Source organism: Drosophila teissieri, chromosome X (genome assembly GCF_016746235.2).
Source record: "Drosophila teissieri strain GT53w chromosome X, Prin_Dtei_1.1, whole genome shotgun sequence".
NCBI lineage: Eukaryota > Metazoa > Arthropoda > Insecta > Diptera > Drosophilidae > Drosophila > Drosophila teissieri.
The window spans coordinates 11,910,959-11,936,624 of NC_053034.1; the positions used below are offsets into that span (position 1 = coordinate 11,910,959).

Sequence of the window (25,666 nt, forward strand, 5' to 3'; positions counted from 1 at the left end):
TTATGCTCGATACACACACACACACTGGCGCGCACACACACACACGCAGCCGGATTGGCAAATCGAAAAAGAGTGCTTTGACCTTAGCGGAGGCTGCTTATGTAAGTCCAATACCCGAATACCGCAGGACCATCCGTAACCGAATCTAGATCCCATTGGGTTCTATTACCATATCTCGCGTTTTCTGTGCGAAGCTAGAGTTAGACTCTAAATATTATGAAACATGTATTTCATATTATTTGTATTATTCCTTTGAAAGTAAAATGAAATCTAAAACAAGTGAGCGGCGTAAATAAAGTCATAAGTATGAAGGGTAAATTTACTTCATCCTTTTTTTTCTCAACTCCGAGCCTAAAAGTCTCCCGTAGTTTAAATGCTGCATAAACGTAGCGGTATCAAAAAACGCAGGTGTGTATGTGTGTGTGCGTGTGCGTGTTGGCGTTTATTGATTGGCCATTGTTTTTGTTTGTTGCATTTCACTTTTGATTGCATTTCATTTAATGCGAATCGCCGCCTGCGGTAATCCAATTAGTCAGCTGTTGAGGTTTCGACATCCACTCTCCACTCTCCAGCGCGGGATCAATGTGCTATGTAGCTTCAGGTCGCAACCTTTGCGCTAATCTATAACTAACTTTTAATAGCGTGGCCCTAACTAATGCGTTTAATTTCCCCATTACTTACTTGCAGCATCGTGCTAAGCGGCGGGCGCTAATCGAACATGGCGCCTCGGATATAGTTGTAGCTTTAATGTAGCAGGCGACATCCATGTGCCTCATGTAAGTAAACCGCATGTATACCCTATAGAAGTAGTTGTAACTATTACTTATATGAATTTATATAAATTACGCATTTAATGCATAGAAGTTTTTATTATTTAATAATATTTAATATTTAATGTAAGATACTATTAATGAAGTAATATCTAATGAGTGATATTTTCCCCCTATTCTTTTACAGGCCTTGGAAATCTAAGGCTCTCATCGTTGGCCGCATAGACAATGACAGAAGATTCCGACTCGATATCTGAGGAAGAACGCAGTTTGTTCCGTCCCTTTACCCGCGAATCATTGGTGCAAATCGAACAACGCATTGCCGCTGAACATGAAAAGCAGAAGGAGCTGGAAAGAAAGAGAGCCGAGGGAGAGGTGGTAATTATTTCTAGCTGAATGTGCTTAGCTTTCTCCATTTTGTGTGCCTACTCTACTACTACTACTACTTTTTCTGTATCTGTATCAGTATCTGTATCCGTATCCGTATCCGTATCAGTATCAATATGTGTATCTCTCTCTACGTCTAAGTGAATTGACTTCCAATTGAGATCGAATGCCAAACGGTCGATGCTGATTGCAGATCGATTTAAGATCAGTGATCAGTGATCAGTGATCAGCGATCAGCGATGGCCGATAACCAATAACCGATAACCGATTGCCGCTACTGTGCGCTTTTGTTCGTGCTTCAACTTAAGCCTGAACGTCTATTTTATATAATATATTTATACCAAATACTCGAATATGTTCTACTTACTAACCCCATACACACATATCCACCCGAAGTTATCAACATGAAAAGAAAGCATCCAACTCACAAGCAGTCATCCTCCGTATACGTATCTGTATATCGAATGCCTCTGTGTCTACAGTTCTCTTTATACTCGTATATCCCATTAAACCCCTTCAGTATCTCATATCCGCCTCTGTAAATGCAGCTACTACCCATCGAATCCATATCGTTATACGTATCTCAGAGTCACGTCACCCCAATCCACTGTGCTTGAGCCCCGCCATCCAATCCGTAAACCCAAATGAAAACCAAGCAGATCTTATGTATCTCTCTCTGACCCATCTACCTGGACCTCTACTATTAACTGCCAACTGTATACTGTATACTGTCTACTGTTTTCCGTAATCTCAGCCATCATTTCACCCACTGTTATCGTAGCTAAGACCCCATTACAACTGAACTCAAGTACGTGAACATAGAACAGCATAAGTCCACCCACCGAACTTCGTTTCGACTCTAAGTTCATTTTCTTCATTTTTATTTTCAACAAAATTCCAAAACGTAAAAGTGTCTAAAAGAATAGTACAGTGATTTCTGATTTACTTCTTTGGTTGTATGTACTCGTATTTTGTATTCAGCATAATATAACCCAAAAATCTACCCCGAATCCAACCACCTATATGCTCTGTACGTACCGATATCGTAACGTATTACTATCGAATCTGTAAAATTCTTTCCTGCCATAATCGTTGTATGTGTTTGTTCGTTTGTTGGTTTGTTTACTTGTTTTATCTATTTGAGAGTAAGAACTGTGTTTTCTGTAACCCATTGGCTTCGTAATGTGTTCTAATGTGTATCCTAATTACGATTACAATTGTTTTGTATTATTGCGTAAACATATATCATTTTCAATGCCAGCAACCCCAAAACGATTTTACATTATCATTGTCGTATCGTTAACGTTATCGTATTCTACTTGTCGACGGCTAAAAATTCTTTAGTTATATTTTTCATTTTCGTTTAATTTCGATTTCTTTCGATTTCATTTAACCAGCTTCAACGGCTTGGGTATAGAAACCACTGGCCAAGTCTACGTCCATGTCCATGAAACCCATGTCCTCCTTGTCTCAGCACACTCAGCAAATCTTCTGGTATCCTGTCCTGTAAATAGTCTACTCGCCTGTGAATACGTGTACCACTCATTAGTGCCAGTATTCAGTTTCAATATCAGACCATCAACAATCGAATCATCAAAAACTCAACAAATGGAGTCGACAATGAAATATATACTGATGTATAGACTAATGCTATTATAATGGAGGCTGGCAAGAAATCGAATGCCGCTTGGAAGTGAATAAATAATAAATAACTTAAAGCAAGGATTCTATTTGCTGCAGTACTCATAGCAGAAAGCAAAGGACCAATATTCCATGAAACAGAAAATCGAAAAGCCAACTTTCCAAGTTGAAGGTCCACCATTGCCAACGAGGATTTGTGCCATCATGGATCCATTATAAACTATAGCTTCATCGACCCAAACTGATCGTAGCCGCAAGTTGCCGGCTATGAAATCTTGTAAAAACCATTCAAGCGCATTGTCATAAGCCACCCACACATAGAAAAGCCACGACTTAGCCCATGCGCACCTCAACTAACTTTCCACTTTCAACTTTTAACGTTCAATCCTAAGTCTAGTTCTGTCTCTGTCTCTATCTCTATCGCTGTCCCCCTCCGACCTCTGAGCACCCATTAAAAAAAAAACACGCAGTCACAAAACGCAACACAGACTCAACCACACTAGCTATAGAAATATAGAAATCAATGGAGAATCAATACAGAAAACACATGATATACAGATAAACATGATCCTTGATTTTTGCATTGCGAGGATGCGCAAATGAAATTGTTAGGGGTAGTCGATATTGCACTCCAATATCGTATACGATATCCCATATGTATTATCCCTGACATAATGCTGAAAACTGTAAACTGAAAACTGAAAACTGCTCGCCTACATAACCACTTTCTACCGTTTGTTTTTTCTTTCGTGTACTCTTCTTCCGTTTCATTTACAACTTTCTCTCTACTTTTTGAACGCTCTCTCTCAACGAAACTTTTGCGCGCCGCTGTCTGGACCAAAAATGAATATTACCATGTTTATAAATATCAATAAACTGTATAAAAACGATCAATAATGAATGACGAAATGCGAATTCGGCGCTTGCATAATGCAATCAAAAACAAATTACGAAATACCAAATCAAAATCTAAATCAAAATCTAAATCCAAATCGAACATGAATGTGAACTTTACTCTACTACTACGCTACTTTTTACTTGAACTTGATAATGCTCGTAATGAATGCCCTAAACCAAATACCAAATCCGAATCTTCTTTCAGCCGCAATATGGTCGCAAGAAAAAACAAAAAGAAGTAAGATTTTGCTCAGAACAAAAAAACTAGAAACCACCCAAATAAAAAACCCAAACCAACCCACCCACCAATTTTCCACCCAACACTCCCAGACCTTTGAGAACACACCCACACCCACACACACACATATGCCTCGGGAGAGAATCTCAATCTCAATCTTAATCTGAATCGAAGGAAAAGTTTATGATTTCACCTTATTTTGGTGCCTTTTCAGTTCAGACTTTATTGCCACAAATCGTTTTCCTTTAGCCGAACCATTTTCCGTTGCCATTTTCCGTTGTTGTTGTTGCCTCGTTTTCTTTGTGCAACTGCTGCAACTTACCAATCAAGCCAGCCAATCCACGCCACTTAGCCCAGTTTGATCCAGACCAACCCCGCCCCCCGCCCTCCGTCCCGCCACCACACACCACACACACACCGGTGTGTGTTCCCCAGATTCAATATAAATGTATCTGTATATTACCAATTTCGTACCCAGTATCTACAACTTATGTATCTTTGTATCCGTTCTATAAGTGTAGCCTATCTATGTATGTATATCGTACTATCGCAAGCTCGTACTATATCTTTGCCGTACTATATCTTTACCACCGCCCGGGAAACCGCTTAATGCAAATCAAATAATGCCAAACGAAAGAAAACCCAAAAGCTCACCCTTAAATAGACCAACCAGATACCCGTGCAGCTGGAAATACGCTTTCAACTTTATTGCTTTTCACAGCTTTTGCTTGTGGATCCTTGCAGGAGCTCTATTCCTTGTTCATAGCATTGGCAGTCCGATAATTGTGCTTTTGTGCAACCTCTTAGCTTGATTATTGCCCAGGATCTAATAATAATAAGGGAAATGCGTCAAGCTTACTTGTATATAATGAAGATCTGATTTGATTATAACCGCTAACCTAGAGCAAAAACCGCGCAAGGACCTTCATTGTACTTCGGCTGGCCGATGAGGAGCTTCAACTTTTTTCCTTTACGTTTACCTATTGCTGTTACATATACCGCTTCAGGATACATGTGTATATATATATCCCTTTGTCTTTCGCCGCCTGCCATTTGGCATTGCCATAGTTATTGACACTGCCCGGCGGCTTCAATTACTTATCAAGGTGGAGCCCCCGAAATGACTGAGTGCCTCGAGTGGCTAAGCAGCTTAGCGAATCGGGCCGAATGGCCTGGGCCCCAAGGCAGGAATCAAAGCCGCTAACACACAAACACACACATAAATACACACACGGAGAAGACACCAACACACACGCATAGATACGGCATGATGTCCTGGCTTGGGTGCATCGAGAAGTATTAATGGCAAAACAAGGTCCCCTGCCCCCCAAAAAAACCGAAACAGAGTAGCCCAACTAGGTGTATCCGTAACCGTATCTACTATGTATATGTGTATCTGTATATGTTTTTGCCGGCTAATACTTGAGTAATTTGTGTGTGTATGCGTACTATTTGATGTTCTCAATGTGAGCAGATGTAAGACATATATGCCTATATACTCGTCTATATATACACTTAACCACCCGATCCCAAAGCCACAAGCAGTTCAAAACCCTTTGATTAAATGCTAGGTGCTAGTTGCTAGTTGCTAGGTGCTAGGGACCAAAATGCAGGGCTAGGAACTCGTTTCTTTTGACCATACTATGCAGATGTCTGATGATTTCCAATGCGGCGAGCAATACGCAAAGATTTCCCTGACGCGCAAATTTTTGCATTGCCCCGCATCCAACGAACCGACGTTCGACATTCGACGTGTTGAGAAATTCGTATATAAATTCCGAACGATAGAAACGATTACATGAAAACCAATTAAAAACAAAACAGAAACTAAAACTAAAACGCAGGAGAAGTCAAGCAAACAGATGAGTCACCCAATGGCCAGCGTACTGTACTGTAAGTTGTGGGAGGTGAATCGAGTAAGTGCCAGACAAAGTATCTCAAAGTAACTAAAAGTATGTCAAAGTATCTCACAGCAACTCAAAGTAACTAAAAGTATCTCATCCAAGGACAGCCACAGCCTGATTCCTTCGGTTGCGTATCGGAGCTAGGGCCATAAACAACCCACCCCCCAAATATTGCTGGGATTAAAAACCGAAAACACAAAACCCAAACCGATCACAAAGCATGTAGTTCAATACAATAGCCCCATTTTCCCAGCAATATCTTGGGGCCTGGCCTTTTGCGTTAGTTATTTCCTAGCGTTAGATGAATATCATTATCAAAGGTTTATCAGCTTCGGTTACATTTCGGTTTGAACTATCATTTGTAGTTGGCTTCAGACATACTGTAGAATGAACCCTGAACTCCCCAGCAATCCAGCTCCAAATCCAGAATACCTCTCTACTCCAAAAACCCCACTTGATATCTCTCGGTAAAGGTGTGCCTGGGTGTATGTGTACACACATATGTATGTACGTGTGTGTGAAAGTGCGTGTGCTTAAGGAGTGTGCATGTCGTTGTCGTTGTGGTTGTGGTTGACGTTGCATGGCGCATGAAAAACTTTCTCTCTCATAGCTACTTTCTCTAATTCCTTTATTTCCCTCCCACGCAACGAATCCTTTTCTACTCCCACTCTTCCAATTGAAAATCGTTATGTATCTAAACGTGCTGTACCTAAGCTACCGATAATATCCTGATTCTATTTTGAATATCCGTTTATTTATTATTTGTTTGTTTATAACGCCTTGGCTTGTAATATAACCTAGCAAATCCCGAGTTTCCTAATCTTATTTCTATGGATCCTAACTTAAATAACTAATCCCAGCTCCATGATGTGTGATTACCTAGTGGAACTACTATTCCTAAGTCCGAAAAACGTTCCGTTCCGAGAGTAACTCTTCCAAAATGTATCTTGTTGGGCAAGATAACCGCCACCAGCTAGGCAAACCATAACCAAGCGGTTAGTTAACCGCAACCTAACCTAACCTCAATGGCCGACCATTGCGTCCACGGAATGCGTCATAAATTTGTAATCGGTACGCGGAATGGCGAAAGCGCGAGGACGACTTGTGTCCGGTGGAAACCGGCTGCTATAGCTGCTATATCCAACCATCTGCCTCTCTGTCGCTCCAGTTTGCGGCTTGCCTTTTATTAGTTTAAATATAGACTCCAGTTGGCTGTTTAAAGAGGCCCGCCCGCCACCCGCCGCCCGCCGTCCGCCGCCCATCGAACCACCAACTCCGTGTCCGTGTGTCGTCCGGGTTTTGGTGTCGTAGTGAGTGCCGCAATTGCGTCAAAGCCACGGCTCCACCACACACACACACACACACACTACTGCGACCCACACACACACACACAGACAATCTAATTGTCACGCCAAGCCAACTATTATGGAATTTTTCCTTTAGTTTTCCTTTTGTGGCTCACTCTCGCTCTCCTGCTCCCTCTCGCTTTCTGGCCTGCCCCTCCTTCTCCTGCCTGTGGCATATAGCTGGCATAGCTGGCTATATGCATAGTATATGTTTTATACATATGGACAGAGCGAGAGGGCGAATCGAACGATACGTACATATACGATACGTTTCATAAAGTGACGTTAGAGTTCTTGTGCTTTTGGCTCTGGACTCTTTAATATTGCTTTTGGCACTGCACGTGTCCGCGTCCGTGGAAAGTAAAACTGGTACGTTTCAGTTGCGACTTAGCGCGTCTGACCGAAATCGATAGAGAGGTATATGGATGCCATGGTATGCCATGGTATGACATGGTATGGTATCGTATGGTAACCCACGAACCCAAGGCAGTCGTCACTGGGGCCAAATATTGTCATACTGGGGCAATTAAAAGTTGCCAGAACATGCACGAATAATGTTTGTCTGGGCAATCAGAAATTGGGAAATCGGAATTGGGAAAACCCAATACGACATTGAGTACCATCCAACCTAGAATCCTGCTTGTGATCCTCGATGTAACCCATTCCCAATCCCAATCCGTAAAACGTAGAACGTAAATCGTAGCATAGCCTAGTGTTTTCGCACTCTAGCTAATCGTTTTCCCACACTGGACACACCTTTTAGTTCCTAAAGGGCATGCCACATATGTATTTCCACACACACACACACACATGGAAAAGGACCTTGTCCAACACTGGTTACCTTAGTTTCTTTTTCCGTTTCCATGAACATTTCCGTTTCCGTTCCGTTTTATTTCCGTTACTTTGAACCTGACAAAAAACAAAACAATGATGAATCGGAATGAAGATGAAACGATTCAAATGGCGAAGCGCCCAAAAATGTGTAACCCAGATATATTGGTCGAAGCGACTTGGTGTTACTTTTGCATACCAACCCAATCTGCTGAACCCTTCCATCCTTTTGCTTTCTCTATCACCGTGTATATATACTTTATACATACCCTTTATAGCATATATGTATATAAATATTTATGTATAGAAACAAAGCAAATGATATGCAAAACTGAAACCATCACGAAATTTTTCAATTCGAATCTAAAGCGCTTGAAATTGATGTTGCCCACCTATGTACTTATGATTTTCGATACTTTCAATTCCGTTTTTGAGTTTTGAGTTTTCAATTCGGGGCTCAGTCGTGCCGCGTGATAATGGTGTTTTTGCGCATTTTATACGAAAGTCCTTGCTAATGTATTGTTGCCCAAACCATTCTGTGCAGATCCGATATGATGACGAGGACGAGGATGAAGGTCCACAACCGGATCCTACACTTGAACAGGGTGTGCCAATACCTGTTCGATTGCAGGGCAGCTTCCCGCCGGAATTGGCCTCCACTCCTCTCGAGGATATCGATCCCTACTACAGCAATGTACTGGTAAGTTTCCGCACTCCAATCCGATCCTGATCGTATTCGTGATCGTGATCTGATAGATTCCCCAAGCGTAACCCAGCGATATTGACCCCATGCAATATATCAACGCTCTCTTGCAGACATTCGTAGTTGTAAGCAAAGGAAAAGATATTTTTCGCTTTTCTGCATCAAAAGCAATGTGGCTGCTCGATCCATTCAATCCGATACGTCGTGTGGCCATTTACATTCTAGTGCATCCATTATTTTCCCTATTCATCATCACCACAATTCTCGTCAACTGCATCCTGATGATAATGCCGACAACGCCCACGGTTGAGTCCACTGAGTAAGTACTCCCAGCCAGTCAGCCGCCCTATATGCATACCAACCATATATCTAATTTATCTAACCACATACTATATACAATGTATAAGTGTAATTCCCAACCGAAGACACTTGATTTGGTTCCCTTTCCCTAGATACATTTGATTTTCGAAACTTATTTCGTTTGATTTCTGATTTCCGTTTTTCTCTTTTTTGTTTCATCTTTCGTTTATGAATCTTTTATAATTAATGTTATTATACGCTGTACTAGTCATATAAGTATATAAACATCTATATACCTATGTGCTATATAATCGACATACCTAACTATATTTAAACGATATATTATACAAGAATATATATGTAACTTTTTCGATATTTATGGAGATGTGTATTTAGGTGAAACTTGAATTTCTTTCCTCTATGATTTCAACAAAAGCCAAACGAAAAGAAATCGAAAAACAGCAACAAACCAAAGTGCAATCGATATGCAAACCTATGTACTATAACTATATGTAAAACAAAAACCTAACCAAACCATTTAACTGTCTAATCAATCTTTATGACCCACGCAGGCGAAGGTAACGATGTCGAGTAAAGTAAAGTTCCTAGGTAGCTAAAGCCATTTCCAGTAAGAGAACCTTGACATCATGATGCATTCTAGTAGTGGTACGAACACTCGACGATGACCATTGGTTCATTGGGAACCGAGATCTGTTGAGTGCATCCGCTCTTGTATGATATGACACCACTATCGCATCAAACTGCATTCATTCCTAACTTCAGTCTACTAACTATTTATATACTATACATACAAAATCGATGTATATGCTCATATCCGTACTCGTTTCTGTCGTGCGTAACTTTGCGTAACAATATTCGATCGTTCGATAACTATTCGATAACTCGATCATAGAGCCACCACTCGCGTCCCAACAGTAACAATCTCAGATCCATTCAAATGATTCATTCCAACTGTAAATTCGCCTCGCTAGTCCATCCGCGGTTGGGCATCCAAATCGAAATCGAAATCCCTCCGAGAACCGATAACCGATAACCGACTATCCTGATCCCGATGATGATACCCGATCATCGGGTACTCGTAGAGGTCCAGCTGGGACCGAACCAGTCGAGCTGGTTGGTTTTGGTTTGTTCACGTTTCGAATTAAATTCAATCGTTATATCATTTGTAAATGAAGTAACTTTGCTCCGTAGTTAACTCCTAGCTACCTAGTTTATTAATATTTACCCTATACACACACACGCTTAGATCATACAACTTGAATTTATATTTATATCCATAGATAGAACTTATGTAAATTGCTCAAAAATATGTATTAAGTATACCCTATTGTAAACTAAACACCCTTAAAAGATCCCAACTAGCAAACGAACTTAGTTCATTTCGACCATCGTATCTATGTAAATCATTGTTAACTTAGAACTATATAAAGTTAGTTAAGATCCCCCGTATAATCGAATTTAGTTCTAGAGAATATATACCATTTTGTATAAGGGGTTCGTATCGTACTTTTTGCAAATCGCTCTGGGGTAAAAGTAAAGTAGACTTTTGTGTGGTAATTAGCTGACTTAGAAAACTCATATCCTTAGAACAGTTGATATATATAAATAGATATATAAATAGATAGAACTACCATGTTTCGACAGGACATTTGTCTCTCTCTATTCACTTAGTCGACTCCCAATCGATTTGACATTTAGCTAGAATCGATTCGATTAGTGCTCATCTAGAAGTCGTTTATCATAGAACAACAATTGAAAAGCATTGCGTATACGTAGCCGTAACTTGTACATAGGTAAACTATATTAGTAAACTCTAGCGAACCATTTAAGGAAAGCCAAGCGAGCAAAAATGCTTTGATGAGAGCGCACAGCGCCAATCAAGCAATATGTAAAGTGAAAAGAGTTACGTCATTTTTCTAGCTGATATCAAAGTTATTGTCGCAGATTTGGTATCAGAATCGAGCACCCTAAGATAGAGAGAGACTAAGGACTGAAGCCAGGCCAGGAATAGCTTTAAGCATAGGCATAGGAATAAAGAGCAGCAGATGGCTGCCAGATAGCAGATAGCCAGATAGCAGATAGCCAGATGGAAGTGCAAGCGGAAACGCCACTTGAACTTGGCTAGGGGCTGCACGCACTGGAGGGTTCAGGAAATAGGGGATGAGATAGGATGGTATTGTATGGTATGGTATGGTATGCGATGGGCGCCTAAACAGCAGGTGCTGCATAACTTGCAACACACACAGAAACACACACACACCGGGAAAAGGGAAAGTATGAATGTGCGGAACCACCAGAGAAAGGAAAGGAAAGGAAAGCCAGAGGACCCTCCTCAAAGTGGGTCGAGAGAGTGGGAGCGAGACAGCGAGACAGAGAGAAAGAGAAAGATAGAGAGAGAGTGATGCAGAGAGAGAAATACATGCCGGAACTAGCAGCAGTGTATTTGCAAACCCATGTATCAGATTCCCATACATCAGATGGAATAAGAAGGAAATACATAGAAAATGCTGTTTTCAGAAGAAGATAGAAAGAGTTATTCAAATTAAAGCCGAATTTTTGCAGATCCATTTCCTATTCTATGGCTACCCCACTGATTGAATACCATTTGCGCCATTGTTTTCTACGGTGCAGGGGTCACACTTGTGCAGGCCCCTAAGAAAGACATAATACCTGCAATTAAAACACAGCTCAAGTGTCCTTCACAGGCATTGGGGCCTAGGTCAGACGCATTCCCAGCACCCCCCACCCCCCAAAACCCGAGCCCAAACCTCCCAGCAACCACCCCCTGCAGCGACTTTAAACTAGTTGCGGCGCCCAAAGGACAACGAGCACTGTCTGAAATGCTGGCTGAAATCTGTCAAATGGCTAACCGGGCAGCGGGGCGCATAACAGCAGGGGGTGAGGGTGAGGCTGAGGCTGGGGGGGATGGAGATGGTGAGGTGAGGTGGCCAGTTGGCCGAAGGTCGGCCTATTGATCTGACGCCCACACACGAAGAGCATCGCCCACGAACACACACAGCATCGCACACAGGGAGACAAAGGCAGCGGCAAGCGGTTGGTGGTTAAGTATTAACCATTATTGACATTGACAATTGTCTATCTGCATCTGCAATTCAGTAATTAGGACGCTCGAGCACTTGCCAAGTGTCCTTTTGATGTGGAATGCTAGGCATTTCTTTCAGTACCTGTGCACCTGTGCACCCAGGCAATGCCGCTGTGATTATGGAATATAATGGGTTAATTTCAATCACTGGGACTACTTCTCATAACTCAATTAGCAAAGTTTCGTTTTTGGAAGTTTGAGTAGCAGATGCAATTTATTAAAGTAAGGAGACAATTGTGTTTAAGTCATTATCGAAGGTACAACAACTTGTTAACCACCTGTAAGTGCATTTTCTAGTTACTTAGCTAAAGTTTTTGAATAAGTATGGATATAACTTGTTGAGATACATTTTCCTGGTGTGTGTGTGTGTGTTGACTCCTTGGACTGCTAGGTGAGTGAACGTGACTGTTGTGGTGGTGGCACAGCACATAAATCTAGGACAAAAGCAAGGGCAATTTGTGAGTCTCAAATGCAGATACTATCTGGTTGAGGTTGTGGCATCATTCACACTCACACAACCTGATGCAAATGGTTAGGCTAATCACTTAAGTTAGTTTTAACGAGTACGTGTAACAATGAAGTTTCGGTAAATCCTTGGACTACGACAACGATCCGAAATGCAAATGGTAAAACGACGTTGGATGCAATTGTGGAGAGCACCGAAATTGGGAGCCAGTCGAAGTGTAGCCTACTTTTAAGCGCAACTTGTCCACCACTTGCAAACTACTTTTATTTCTATTTTCTTGGTCAACCTTTAACAATTGGTTTTAGTTTTTGTGTGTCTGTTGTTCACGTTCTTTTTTTTGTGTCATTAATTGTGTTGGTGACCCTTCATCTAAGGCTCTAAGGCAGTCTAACCAAAAAAATCAACATTTCAAGCTACATTTGAAGTGCATAAAAGCCAAGAAGACAACAACAAATTGCATTTCGAAATTCAATTCGTTTTTAGGGTGATATTCACCGGAATCTACACATTTGAATCAGCTGTTAAAGTGATGGCACGAGGTTTCATTTTATGCCCGTTTACGTATCTTAGAGATGCATGGAATTGGCTGGACTTCGTAGTAATAGCTTTAGCGTGAGTTATATAAACCTATATATAATACTATATACTACTTAATTCAATTGAATAATAAATTATCATCCATTCGTATATCACGCTTACAATTATCCATTGCATACTGCCTAGGCACCAACAAAATATGGAAATACAATTGAAATGCTAACCATTTTCAATCCGTGAAGTAGTGAATAAAAAGTTATTGTAAATAAAGTTATTTTGTTGGTGCCCAGCCGTATCTTTCGCACCAATGTATCATCTATAAGGACCAGCTCTTCTTTTTTGCGTTGCCTTTGACTTACGATTTGCTTTCGTATTGGTATCGTAACTGAATCATTCATCGTATGAGCCGTAGTCACACGAATCTGAATAGCAGGCCTACAACCCAACCACCCACCCAAAACGAGACACCCACTCAACCCGAATTTTCTTCCCATTTTCCCACGCCATGTTTTCTGTTCTATGAATTTTTATTTCATTTTCTGTTCCAAGTTTACAGTCAGTTGACTTCTGATTACAAATTAGCGCTATTTGCTTATAATATTTATTATTATTATCAATTTATGCAAACCATTCACACACCCACACGTGCACACTTCATTAACATAATCGTGTCCGTACTACCAACACATACACATGCACATACATATACACATGCACAAGTGTGCGTGGGAGTCGGGCAATTAGCAGCATCCAGCTGAGTCAATCAATGAAAGCGAAAAATACATAAAAAACAAGGCGGAATGCGGCGTTAAGCGATTTACAGGCATTTACAGACATTTACTGACATTTGCATACATGCACATGCTTCTGGCCCATTAAATGCAATCAAAGGGACTGCTGTGTGTTCTATCAGCATCTGTAATGCCAGAAATGAGCTCAAACTGCGCCAACGGCACAGTTCAAAATCGTAAAGAACTCATGGGGCATAAAAAAGTGCATATGCATTTATACCTGGGGACAATGAATGTCAGCTTAAAATTTATAAAGTTCATGCATTTTTTATTCAACAAATTTAAATGATAGAACCATCAATGGCACCATGCAAAGTAAACTGCATTTCCATATTGTTAGCGCAACAATTACTGGCTGACTTGGCAATAATAAAATGAATTAATATGAATACACAGGTACATGTACGGGGGAATTTTCCGAATTAATCAAAGCGTAGAGGCCAACGGAAGTATTCAAAAGTAGAACTCGAGCCGAATTAAAATGAACGGGGCCACAGGACCAAAGAGCAAATGGAATTACATTCATTAGAGTCAGCAGTTGGAAAATAATAAAAACGGCAAAACAAAAAAAAACAAAAAAAAAAGGAAAAAGAAGGGGCAGCCACAAGAAAAGCAGCTATGGCCATAGAAATTCTATAGAATTATACGTTACACGCGATGGGGGGAAACAAAAAAAGTCGTGTTAACGGAGCATTTTTATTGATTTATTTTTGCCGTTTCTAATGACGCGCCCAACCATACACATACTTCTACAAATACACTCACACTTACACTCATACAATGGCACATGACAGGATTTTCTGCGATTATTTCCCAGGCACACTCACACTCCCACTCGCAGTTACACTCACACACACGCACACATAAAAATGCCATAAACAAATTTTTGGTCGCTCAAGTTAATTTTTGTTCCATTTCCCAGCTTTTGGTTTATATTTCTCTTCTCTTCTTTTCTTTTTTTTCTTTTTCTCCTCTTTGTATTTGGGATTGCCGCTTTGCCTTGTTCTTTTTGTCGTTTCGTGACAATTCCATTTCATTGCTTTCTGCTTCATTTTAAGCATTTATTGGAGCTGTCTATTTGCCATACTTTTTTCCTTTTCTTATTTTCTTTTTTTTTTTCGTATTTTTTCGTACTTTTCTGGGTGGCCAACGAGGGGAGCGAGGGAGGGGGCGACTATGTCGTGCGGCACATTTGGCTGGTGGCGCCGCCAGGACGCGCAGCCTTGGCTCGTCAATGCCAGGCACGACATTTTAAAGCTCCCGGCTTAAAGCATTCTGCATTTCCCATTTTCCATTTTCCCCCTTTTCGGTTCGCGGAGAGCCAGAGTTTGCGAATGCAGGCCACTTTCCGCGAAAGCCCAGGATTCGGCCAGAAATAGGGTTTCAAGCTCGTTAAATCGAACTGTCTATCCAATTAGCAGCTATCCGACCACGCTGCGTATACGTGTTATTGCATCTCAAAACATGGCCAACATGGCGTATACGCAATTTGGTACAATTACTTAAATATTACTTATACGCAAGGGGATGACGACTTATGTGTAATGCTTGAAAGTAAAGCTACTTAAAATACAAGCGATCTGAAACAAATTAAAGCCATGTTAATGGGCTAAAATTTCGAAATTAATCTTTAGATGCAATCGAAAGATCTGTGAACTTTTTCATTACTTTTTGGCCGTTTGCCCACCGTATTTATCCGAAAAAAAAAATGTTCAATTATACGACAGCACTGCACGCAATGGCAGACAAATCGATAAATATTCATGAAAAATAAATGGAACCACTGTTGCTAGTGGCACTCTCCGTAGGTGTGTGGTGCACAAGCCACCCACTAACCCACCCACCTACTCACCCACTAACCCACCCACCTCCAGCTAGCAACGAGAATTCCCAAAGGATGACGTACGACGGGTCACTGGGAAGCACTTTCTGGTCGGGGGCTAAGCAGGCTCTATTAATATGCTTTTTTATGGCCAGCCACGGAGAAGGAAAATTGATCGCTGGACATGGCTAGTGGGAAATGGAAAGTGGGAAATGGACAGTGGGAAATGAGAAGTGGGAAGTGGGCCAGGTGAAGCTAATTTACAAAATGTGTAATAAACGTGGCCGGGTCGCAGCTTTATTTATTTTAGTACCTATGCTTAGAGGCATATGTCAAAGTTCGCATTCATTTGGGCTTTTTATGGCATACAAACATACTCGCACATACATGGCTTTCATTCATACAAACACAGACACACACACGCACACACTCAATCGTTTGATTTAAGTTAATTGCTTTGTAAAGAACAACGAAAGAATAATGAACCCACAACATTTGTAATCTATATCGAATGCAATATCGAATCAAATCGAATCGAATCGAAGCAAATTCTATAAATAAACTGAATAAACTAATTGCATGCCTATAGCACTCTAATTACTAATACTCGATGACATTCTGTGTGTATATCCGTATCTGTATCCGAACCTGTATCTGCTGCCCCAACAAATCAACGATCTATATCCGATCCGATCCGATCCGATCCGCAGTTATGTGACCATGGGTATAGATTTAGGTAATCTAGCAGCCCTGCGAACGTTTAGGGTGCTGCGAGCGCTTAAAACCGTAGCCATTGTGCCAGGTATGGAATCTGCATATGAGCGACCTATTAACTAGCTTATAACTACTCATGATTAATTAATCATATGTAATCAAATGTATGTATGTATGATACCATCATCCAATGAAATATCCCACAAACAGGCTTGAAGACCATCGTCGGCGCCGTCATCGAATCGGTGAAGAATCTGCGCGATGTGATAATCCTGACCATGTTCTCCCTGTCGGTGTTCGCGTTGATGGGCCTGCAGATCTACATGGGCGTGCTCACGCAGAAGTGCATCAAGAAGTTCCCGCTGGACGGCTCCTGGGGCAATCTGACCGACGAGAACTGGGACTATCACAATCGCAATAGCTCCAATTGGTACTCCGAGGACGAGGGCATCTCATTTCCGTTGTGCGGCAATATATCCGGTGCGGGGTAAGTGCATTATCGTTAAGGATGGATGTCCTTAGTTAGTCAGTTAGTTAGTTATCAATTCTAATTCTAAACACCTTTTGTGATCTTCCTTTCCATGCGATCCCATGCGATACCAGGCAATGCGACGACGACTACGTGTGCCTGCAGGGGTTTGGTCCGAATCCGAATTATGGCTACACCAGCTTCGATTCGTTCGGATGGGCATTCCTGTCCGCGTTCCGGCTGATGACACAGGACTTTTGGGAGGACCTGTACCAGCTGGTGTTGCGCGCCGCCGGACCATGGCACATGCTGTTCTTTATAGTCATCATCTTCCTAGGTTCATTCTATCTTGTGAATTTGATTTTGGCCATTGTTGCCATGTCGTATGACGAATTGCAAAAGAAGGCCGAAGAAGAGGAGGCTGCCGAAGAGGAGGCGATACGTGTAAGTAGACACCCAGACCAGCTGCCCCAGACAACTGCAACAGCAACAGCAACTGCAGCTGCAACTGCCACTGCAACTGCAGCAGCAAGTGCCAAGCAGTGGGACAAGAACAGACACAAGTACAGTACAGAACCGCTAACTACTACCATACTACCAAACTACCGTACTAAATACCACACTTACACAACTACAACAGCTGCGGTAGATAATTTCAATTTCGATTGCTGCCGGAACTCGATCGAATATTGAGAATATCTACCCGTACCAATGACTCGAAAACAGCAGCAACCACAACAGACTTGCTTTTTTCTTTTGTATGTACCATGTGAATATGAATATGAATATCAATATCAATATCAATATCAGTATCAATATGATTATGAGTATGAATATGAACTTGAATCGACTACTCGTATGTATATCGTGTATCGTATATCGTATATCGTATGCCCTAATATCGTATGCTTTAGCTAACTGTCTATGAAACTTAATCAACTAATCAAAACTATCGCAACATCTTATCAAAACTACTCTGTCTATCCTGTACTTTTCAATCATTGTGCATAAAATGTCGAGCTCGGTTCCGTCTGATACTGACTCATCCAGTAACTGTTATAGGACCTGGTCCTAATCACGAACCATTTAGCTTTCAAAGTTCCTGGAACTTGACCTTTTCTATCTCTCCATGTATACTTATATATGCTATCTTGTATGTAAACTCTTTGGAGATGTACTCGTACTTACTTATGATTTTAGTGCACCATTAGTTCCGATCCTGTCACTAATCACAAAACGATTAACGGAAATAACAAAAGAAGAAATCAAATTACTCACAACCTATACTTACTATCTCTCTCTGTCTCTCTATATATATATATAAATATCCATATAAATATGTATCAAATAAGCTCCAGCCCTGAAACCAAAATCCTGACACCTCAACCCATCCCATACCGAATCCTAAACAAAAACTAAACCCAGCACAGCACCTTACTGTATGATTTCTTTTGATCTGTGTACCTATGTATCAACCATAACCGATCAAAGTAGCGTTGTAGTTTTGCTTTTCGTAATGTACCAGTTCCGAAACCCCAATTGAGAAATCCCATTCCTAACCTGAAAATAACCCCCAACCAATCCTCCAATCCTCCGGATGTGTGAGACTGCGGAGTGATGGGACTGTACATAATCGCTAATTGCCATACCACAATTGTTGTAGGAAGCGGAAGAAGCTGCCGCCGCCAAAGCGGCCAAGCTGGAGGAGCGGGCCAATGCGCAGGCTCAGGCAGCAGCGGATGCGGCTGCCGCCGAAGAGGCTGCACTGCATCCGGAGATGGCCAAGAGTCCGACGTATTCTTGCATCAGCTATGAGCTATTTGTTGGCGGCGAGAAGGGCAACGATGACAACAACAAAGAGAAGATGTCCATTCGGAGCGTCGAGGTGGAGTCGGAGTCGGTGAGCGTTATACAAAGACAACCAGCACCTACCACAGCACACCAAGCTACCAAAGTTCGTAAAGTGAGCACGGTAAGTATTCCGAGCGCAGGCGCAGCATTTTTCTTTACCTTCCTTTCCATTCCAGTCTTTTGTGTTCCGTTCCATTCCGTACCGTTCCGTTTCGTTTCGTTCCGTTAACCTTCTTTTGCGTTCGATTCCATTTGACGAGCTTCCGTTTACGTTTATAGTTTTCCTATTCCGTTTCTCCATACAAATCCTATTCGTTTCGATACTGCTTTCGGTTCCTTTCAGTTTCCGTTTAGCTTTTTGCGTTTTGGGCTCTACTGTACCCAGTGTCGTTAGACCTAGATGTGTTAACTGTACTTGAATTGTGTTTGGTTGGCCCGACGGCCCATCGATTATTATATACATACATATGTGCATATATGTTGGCTTGAGTTGCTTTCGGCCTCGGTTAGGTTGCTTTTCCGTTGCGTTTTCTTTATTCTAATCGATTCCCCTGCAAGGATCTTGTCTTCCGATCGCTGCCTATCGATCACCGATCACTGGGCTCCACTTACAGCTTGCGTTGCAGCCTCGAGTCCCTCCAAGAGCTATCGATTAATTGCGTCGCCCCGCTACCGATAAAGTTAGAGCTACAGTAAAAGCTACAGTTATAGTTACCGTTACCGCTATCGTTACATTGCCATTGCATTGTTATCGAACCTGAGTTATCCAGTTATCGCCTATCATTTTGTTTCTCGTTTCTCGTCGATTTTTGTTGGATTAGTTTGATCATTTTGTTGGATCTCTCCCTCTTTTGATTGGATCGTACATTTCGTGCCTTATATGCTGTAAAAATTTACCCGTATGATCATGCAACTAGATATTGAATCCTTTCATACCTGTATATGGAAATAGTGTTAGTGCGTGTCGATATGTATGTATGTACTCTGACCTTTTTACTTATCTCTATCTATCTATAACTCTATCTTTACCGCTAACTCCTTAATCATTCTTCGGTTTTAGTTTCCCATCATGATTTCCGTTCGTTATGTGCATGCGAGTGCCTGTGTGTGCGTGAGTGTCGGTGGGATATACATAGATTCCCAGACAGTTTTCAAGTTCTATTGTAGGAGCTTTTGACAATGATTTTCCATTTGCGTAGCTTCAAATTTAAATTTGAATTTGTTTAAGTTTTGTCCTTACTTTCCAGTGATTTCGTACTTTCCTTATCATTTTTGTTTCGATCTTGGTTGGGTCATTGCTCGGAATGCATTAGGTAAAATGGAAAACTCCTTATCAAAGTACTTACATATATTATGGATGCTTTGACAATTGGCTTCGTACCGCATTCTGCAACGCTAAGAGAACCAATAAAAATCATAAGCTTCAGATTCGTCAGCTTGGCTTGACTATTGGACCTGCGCTTAACGGCTTTGAACCCATACAAAAACCACCGTGCTTTTTCGGTTTTTGATTTGACTTGATTTTCGACTATTGTTTTGGATTCGCTTTCGGTTGTACTGCATACTATCCTCGATCCCTGGCTAAGGAGCCACCGATCAATGGTTTCTTTGAGTTGATTTTGAGTTCCTGTACCAATATAAATTTTTGTTTAACGTTCCATTATGATATTGTACGATAGAGTTTCGGATTTGATAATTTCTGTGGCTGCATAACCATTGCATGTATTGATCGAACGTTACATTTCCCGTTATAGCATCTATAAATGTATAACAATTATAACAGTTGACACACGCCACAATCAAATTCCGATGATTAGAATCCATTGATTGGAGAAAAGTTGCCACTTGTGCTCGTAGCACCAGATTGAATAGACTAAAATTGAATCAAAACGAATCGAGTCCAATCGATCACAATACCTATCGGGCGAGCGATAACCAATTGCGATAACCATAGATTTTTCTCTTCATCGCTAAGCTAGTTATGTACCTCTCACGAAACACGGACTTTTTGGCATATGGCAAGCGTTTGCTTTTCAGCACAGCTACACTTACACAAAACACGCGCGCAATTGGAGGATATCCGCGATAACCGATAGCCAATAACCGATAGTAAGCGGTTCCCTTTATCTTGTCGAGCGTCAAACGCTCGGGTGCTCAAAAAATAAAGTTTTCGGCTTTTCCGTTTGAGTTATGAACCCGCTAACACAGCAATGAACCGCCTTGAATACCTATGAAATGAAAACACTATTTCACACGATATATATGTACCTAACCGATATACTGATTGATAACTCGCTATCGCTATCTCGCTCTCGCTCGCTCGCTAGCTCGTTCTTGCCAACCATCAATTTTGCTCAGGGCAGCCTCAGATAGTTTTCGATGAGAGCAGAAACTATTTGGGATTGACCGTTGATCGTATATCGATAAGTCCCCAGTTGCCTCAGGTAGGTTGCTCTCTCTCTCTCTCTCGCTCCTACTCTCTTTCTCTCTCTCCCACACACACACACTCTTTCTCTCTCCAACTCTCTCTCTCTGTCTGGCTCTGTTAAACGAACCAAAGCGAACTCACACAGACAAGAAACAAGACACGCATACACAGCCAAAAACTAAAATCAAAGTCTGATTAGGACTCAAGGCAGAGCCTGGTTCGATGAAATCCGTCCAGACATACCGTGTAGATGATATATATCCATATGCCCATTTTCGATCCGTTAGCCGCCCCTTTTGCCATGCCCCCCGCTGAGTATGCAACGAAAAAAGAGATCGAAAGCGCAGTAGAGTTGTGATTTGAAACTAGAAATGCATCCGTACGAAGTTTGGAAGAGATTTGCCTAGAGTTGATTGTAGAACTTACCGATTAACACTTGTTTCTGATTATGGATTATTGGTTTCGTATGGTTTTCATTATTGAGCCGGCTTTTCCGCCAGTGGGACCGATTTTCCCGATCAACGTTTATACAAATCTTTTCGTTTTTCGTATTGTTCCATTGAAGTTTTCTCTTTTGTTGGTTGATATGATTCTTGATCTAAGAACTGTATAAGTATATAACCCTGTTTGGAACATTTTAGTTATTTAGTTCTCCAAACCCCGACCCTTAAATATCTAGCTAAACGAAGCAACTTTTTAATCAAACGCTACGCTGAAGTAGAACCGAAATCACACCACAAATTTTAAACTCAAATCAACCGTTCACCAAACTACAAAATGTAAAATAGTTGCTATCTTATCATGTTAAAAGGAACACACACATATGAACACAATATGTACACATACTGAAACACAATCACATACAAAACACACGTTATTCTCACAACTAAACGCTCCAAGTAATAACTTTTCCTTTAAATCGTAGACAACCAAACCAAATAATTTATGCCAAACCCAAAAACGAAGAAATGTTTTTGTACAAAATATAAATATACATTTATCCATAGATAATAAAATCGCAATCGAGAAATATATATATTTTATTTGATTCATTTTTCTTTTTCTTCTTCTATTTATACTTTGTTTGTACAACAAATGAAAAATGAAAACGAACCGAAAAAAAAACAAAACTTAGACATCCTTATCCTTACCTGGTTCACCGTTTAACATACGCAGGGGATCACGTAGTTCTCACAAGGTAAGCGCCCAACACACACACACACACACTCGAACGCCCCACACCCACACCACCTCACACAGATACACCGTCCACGAACACAGACACGGATTTGCGTTACACACATACACCCCACATCATCGGCCATGCGGATCTTCGATCCGAAACCGTGGAATTGGCCATAGATCATCAGAGATCAGAGTTCACAGCTCACAAATCACGAATCACAACAGTCACACTCGTCGATCATCTGAGACTGAAAGTCACCGTCTTAGTCTTAGCCAAGTAATCGTATCTCGTAGGCAGTTGCTACCGTACAGCGTTTAGAACATACTCGTACATATCTATAGTTTTCGGTATCGGTTTCCATTCAGCACTGAACGATGTCCTTGGTTCATCAAACCCAACAACCCAACAACATTAAAGCGACTAGTTAGCGTAGCATCCGATCTGAAACATCTGTAATACCCGATCATCTTTGGATACGAGAGTCATATGTGGCACTAACCATATCGATAGGCTTTCGCATTTGCATTACCATATAGCCATACATAGCCATACTCACATAGTCATGCTCACCTAATCGTCTATTACTATCTACATGTTTCTATTGTTTTCTACTCTTCGATAATTGTGTTTCCTTGTTTGGCCTTGTTTTGTGTATCGCTGTATCTTCATATCCCTCAATATATATATACTGTTATATATGTATACTATCGTGCATATCCATCTATAACGTATAGTCGTCTAACTAACTGTACTGCTCTTAACTGTACTCGGTTGTAAGTGTGTCTGTCTCTGTGTACCTGTCCTCTGTACCTCCTCTGTACAACTGTACCATGTACCATTGTACAATTGTACACCTGTACACCTGTACACCTTTAAACCTGATTAGCTTGATCTCAGCAGTGGGCTTCGAAGGGAACAGTTCTCGTCCGGATGTCACTCATCTCGCGGTCACTGTTACGCGGTCACTGCCACAATCGCAACCACTGTCACCGCTCACTGTCACTTTCGCTGTCACTGTCACTGTCACGATCACCCTCACTGTCATGTCTCGATGTGCATTTTTTTGATCGTTTTGCCCCTTGATTTATTATCTTGTCAGTTTTCTCAGTTGTCTTTTTGTTCTTGTTTTGGTTCTCTGTAAGTATTACGTCTATGTATACGCAAAACCACAATAAAATAACTATAAAGCAACCAATGGCACAGTAATCCTCTGAAGTCTGACTGTGGTCCGTTCTCACTCTACGTTCTTTACCAAACCTAAAATATCCGAAATCAGCTCAGATATGGCAATGTGAATTGATTTCGTGGCCAAATCAGTTGATTTGTTCTTCCGCTCTTGATTTATTATTGTTGTCTATAATTGTTCATTTCAATCACATCGATAACGAGTCTAGTATGGCGAAGAATACCCCGCGTCATAACTCTCACCACTCTCGGCAAATACCACCTAATACCTACTCCTACTACTGCTCTCTGCCGTATAACTACTTTGTAATAACTCTATATATCAATTTATATATAAATATATATATATATATTATACATTGCTGTGTGGCTTCACTGAATGCGCGAGTGGGTGCGTGTGTGTGCGAGTGTGCAAGTGGATGCCATAGGGCCAAAGCAGATGAACTAACCTAACCCAATTCCATGTCCATGTAACCATGTCCAGTACACGATACGGAACGGGCGTGGCCGCTTTGGTATACCCGGTAGCGATCGTAAGCCATTGGTATTGTCAACATATCAGGATGCCCAGCAGCACTTGCCCTATGCCGACGACTCGAATGCCGTCACCCCGATGTCCGAAGAGAATGGGGCCATCATAGTGCCCGTGTACTATGGCAATCTAGGTGAGTAGATGTGCTGTTCTCCCTTAAAGGCATGACAGTAACATGATTTTCTTTCAGGCTCTCGGCACTCATCGTACACCTCGCATCAGTCCCGAATATCGTATACCTCACATGGCGATCTACTCGGCGGCATGGCCGTCATGGGCGTCAGCACAATGACCAAGGAGAGCAAATTGCGCAACCGCAACACACGCAATCAATCAGTGGGCGCCACCAATGGCGGCACCACCTGCCTGGACACCAATCACAAGCTCGATCATCGCGACTACGTAAGCCTCTTTAGCCCCACTTACACACAATTGATTGTTATCGATTTCAACAACCGATTATTTCGATAATTTCAGGAAATTGGCCTGGAGTGCACGGACGAAGCTGGCAAGATTAAACATCATGACAATCCTTTTATCGAGCCCGTCCAGACACAAACGGTGGTTGACATGAAAGGTAGGATATGCTCGATATACACACCTGTTTTTTGGTAAACACAATTCGGATGGAAATTTAATTACGAATTTAACGAGATATGACATTCCATACTTGGACCAATATTTCGAATGTTCTGATCAAAATACTGATATTTAAATCGCAAAAAAACAGAAAATCCATTTTCGGCCAAAATCCAAATATCATCATCAAAAATTGGAAAAAATTTGAAAAAAAAATTAAATTTTTTCTGTAAACACAGTTCGATTGGAAATTTAATTACGAATTCAACGAGATATGACATTCCATATTCGGACTAATATTTTGAATGTTCTGATCAAAATACTGCTATTTAAATCGCAAAAACACAGAAAATCAATTTTCGGCCAAAATCGAAATATCATCATCAAAAATTGGAAAAAATTTGAAAAAAAAATTAAATTTTTTCTGTAAACACAGTTCGATTGGAAATTTAATTACGAATTCAACGAGATATGACATTCCATATTCGGACTAATATTTTGAATGTTCTGATCAAAATACTGCTATTTAAATCGCAAAAAAGCAGAAAATCAATTTTCGGCCAAAATCCAAATATCATCATCAAAAATTGGAAAAAATTTGAAAAAAAAATTAAATTTTTTCTGTAAACACAGTTCGATTGGAAATTTAATTACGAATTCAACGAGATATGACATTTCATATTTGGACCAATATTTCGAATGTTCTGATCAAAATACTTTTATTTAAATCGCAAAAACACAGAAAATCACTTTTCGGCCAAAATCCAAATATCATCATCAAAAATTGGAAAAAATTTGAAAAAAAAATTAAATTTTTTCTGTAAACACAGTTCGATTGGAAATTTAATTACGAATTCAACGAGATATGACATTCCATATTTTGACCAATATTTCGAATGTTCTGATCAAAATACTGATATTTAAATCGCAAAAACACAGAAAATCAATTTTCGGCCAAAATCGAA

The 25,666-nt window shown here is 40.9% G+C and overlaps 1 protein-coding gene across 1 annotated transcript in view; it reads left to right on the forward strand.

Annotated features, from left to right (window-relative positions):
* The first annotated feature begins 316 nt into the window (after positions 1 to 316).
* The window catches only part of LOC122623544 (sodium channel protein para), a 64,017-nt gene continuing 38,667 nt past the window's right edge, over positions 317 to 25,666 (forward strand). Inside the window, exons 1-15 of the mRNA XM_043802758.1 lie at positions 317 to 408; positions 688 to 776; positions 958 to 1,148; positions 3,901 to 3,933; positions 8,559 to 8,714; positions 8,831 to 9,036; positions 13,091 to 13,219; positions 16,468 to 16,559; positions 16,682 to 16,958; positions 17,075 to 17,384; positions 18,604 to 18,912; positions 22,355 to 22,417; positions 24,075 to 24,255; positions 24,313 to 24,524; positions 24,600 to 24,699. Coding sequence (XP_043658693.1) covers positions 999 to 1,148; positions 3,901 to 3,933; positions 8,559 to 8,714; positions 8,831 to 9,036; positions 13,091 to 13,219; positions 16,468 to 16,559; positions 16,682 to 16,958; positions 17,075 to 17,384; positions 18,604 to 18,912; positions 22,355 to 22,417; positions 24,075 to 24,255; positions 24,313 to 24,524; positions 24,600 to 24,699 — 2,218 coding nt within the window. The 5' untranslated portion in view covers positions 317 to 408; positions 688 to 776; positions 958 to 998. The remainder of the gene's footprint in view (positions 409 to 687; positions 777 to 957; positions 1,149 to 3,900; positions 3,934 to 8,558; positions 8,715 to 8,830; positions 9,037 to 13,090; positions 13,220 to 16,467; positions 16,560 to 16,681; positions 16,959 to 17,074; positions 17,385 to 18,603; positions 18,913 to 22,354; positions 22,418 to 24,074; positions 24,256 to 24,312; positions 24,525 to 24,599; positions 24,700 to 25,666) is intronic.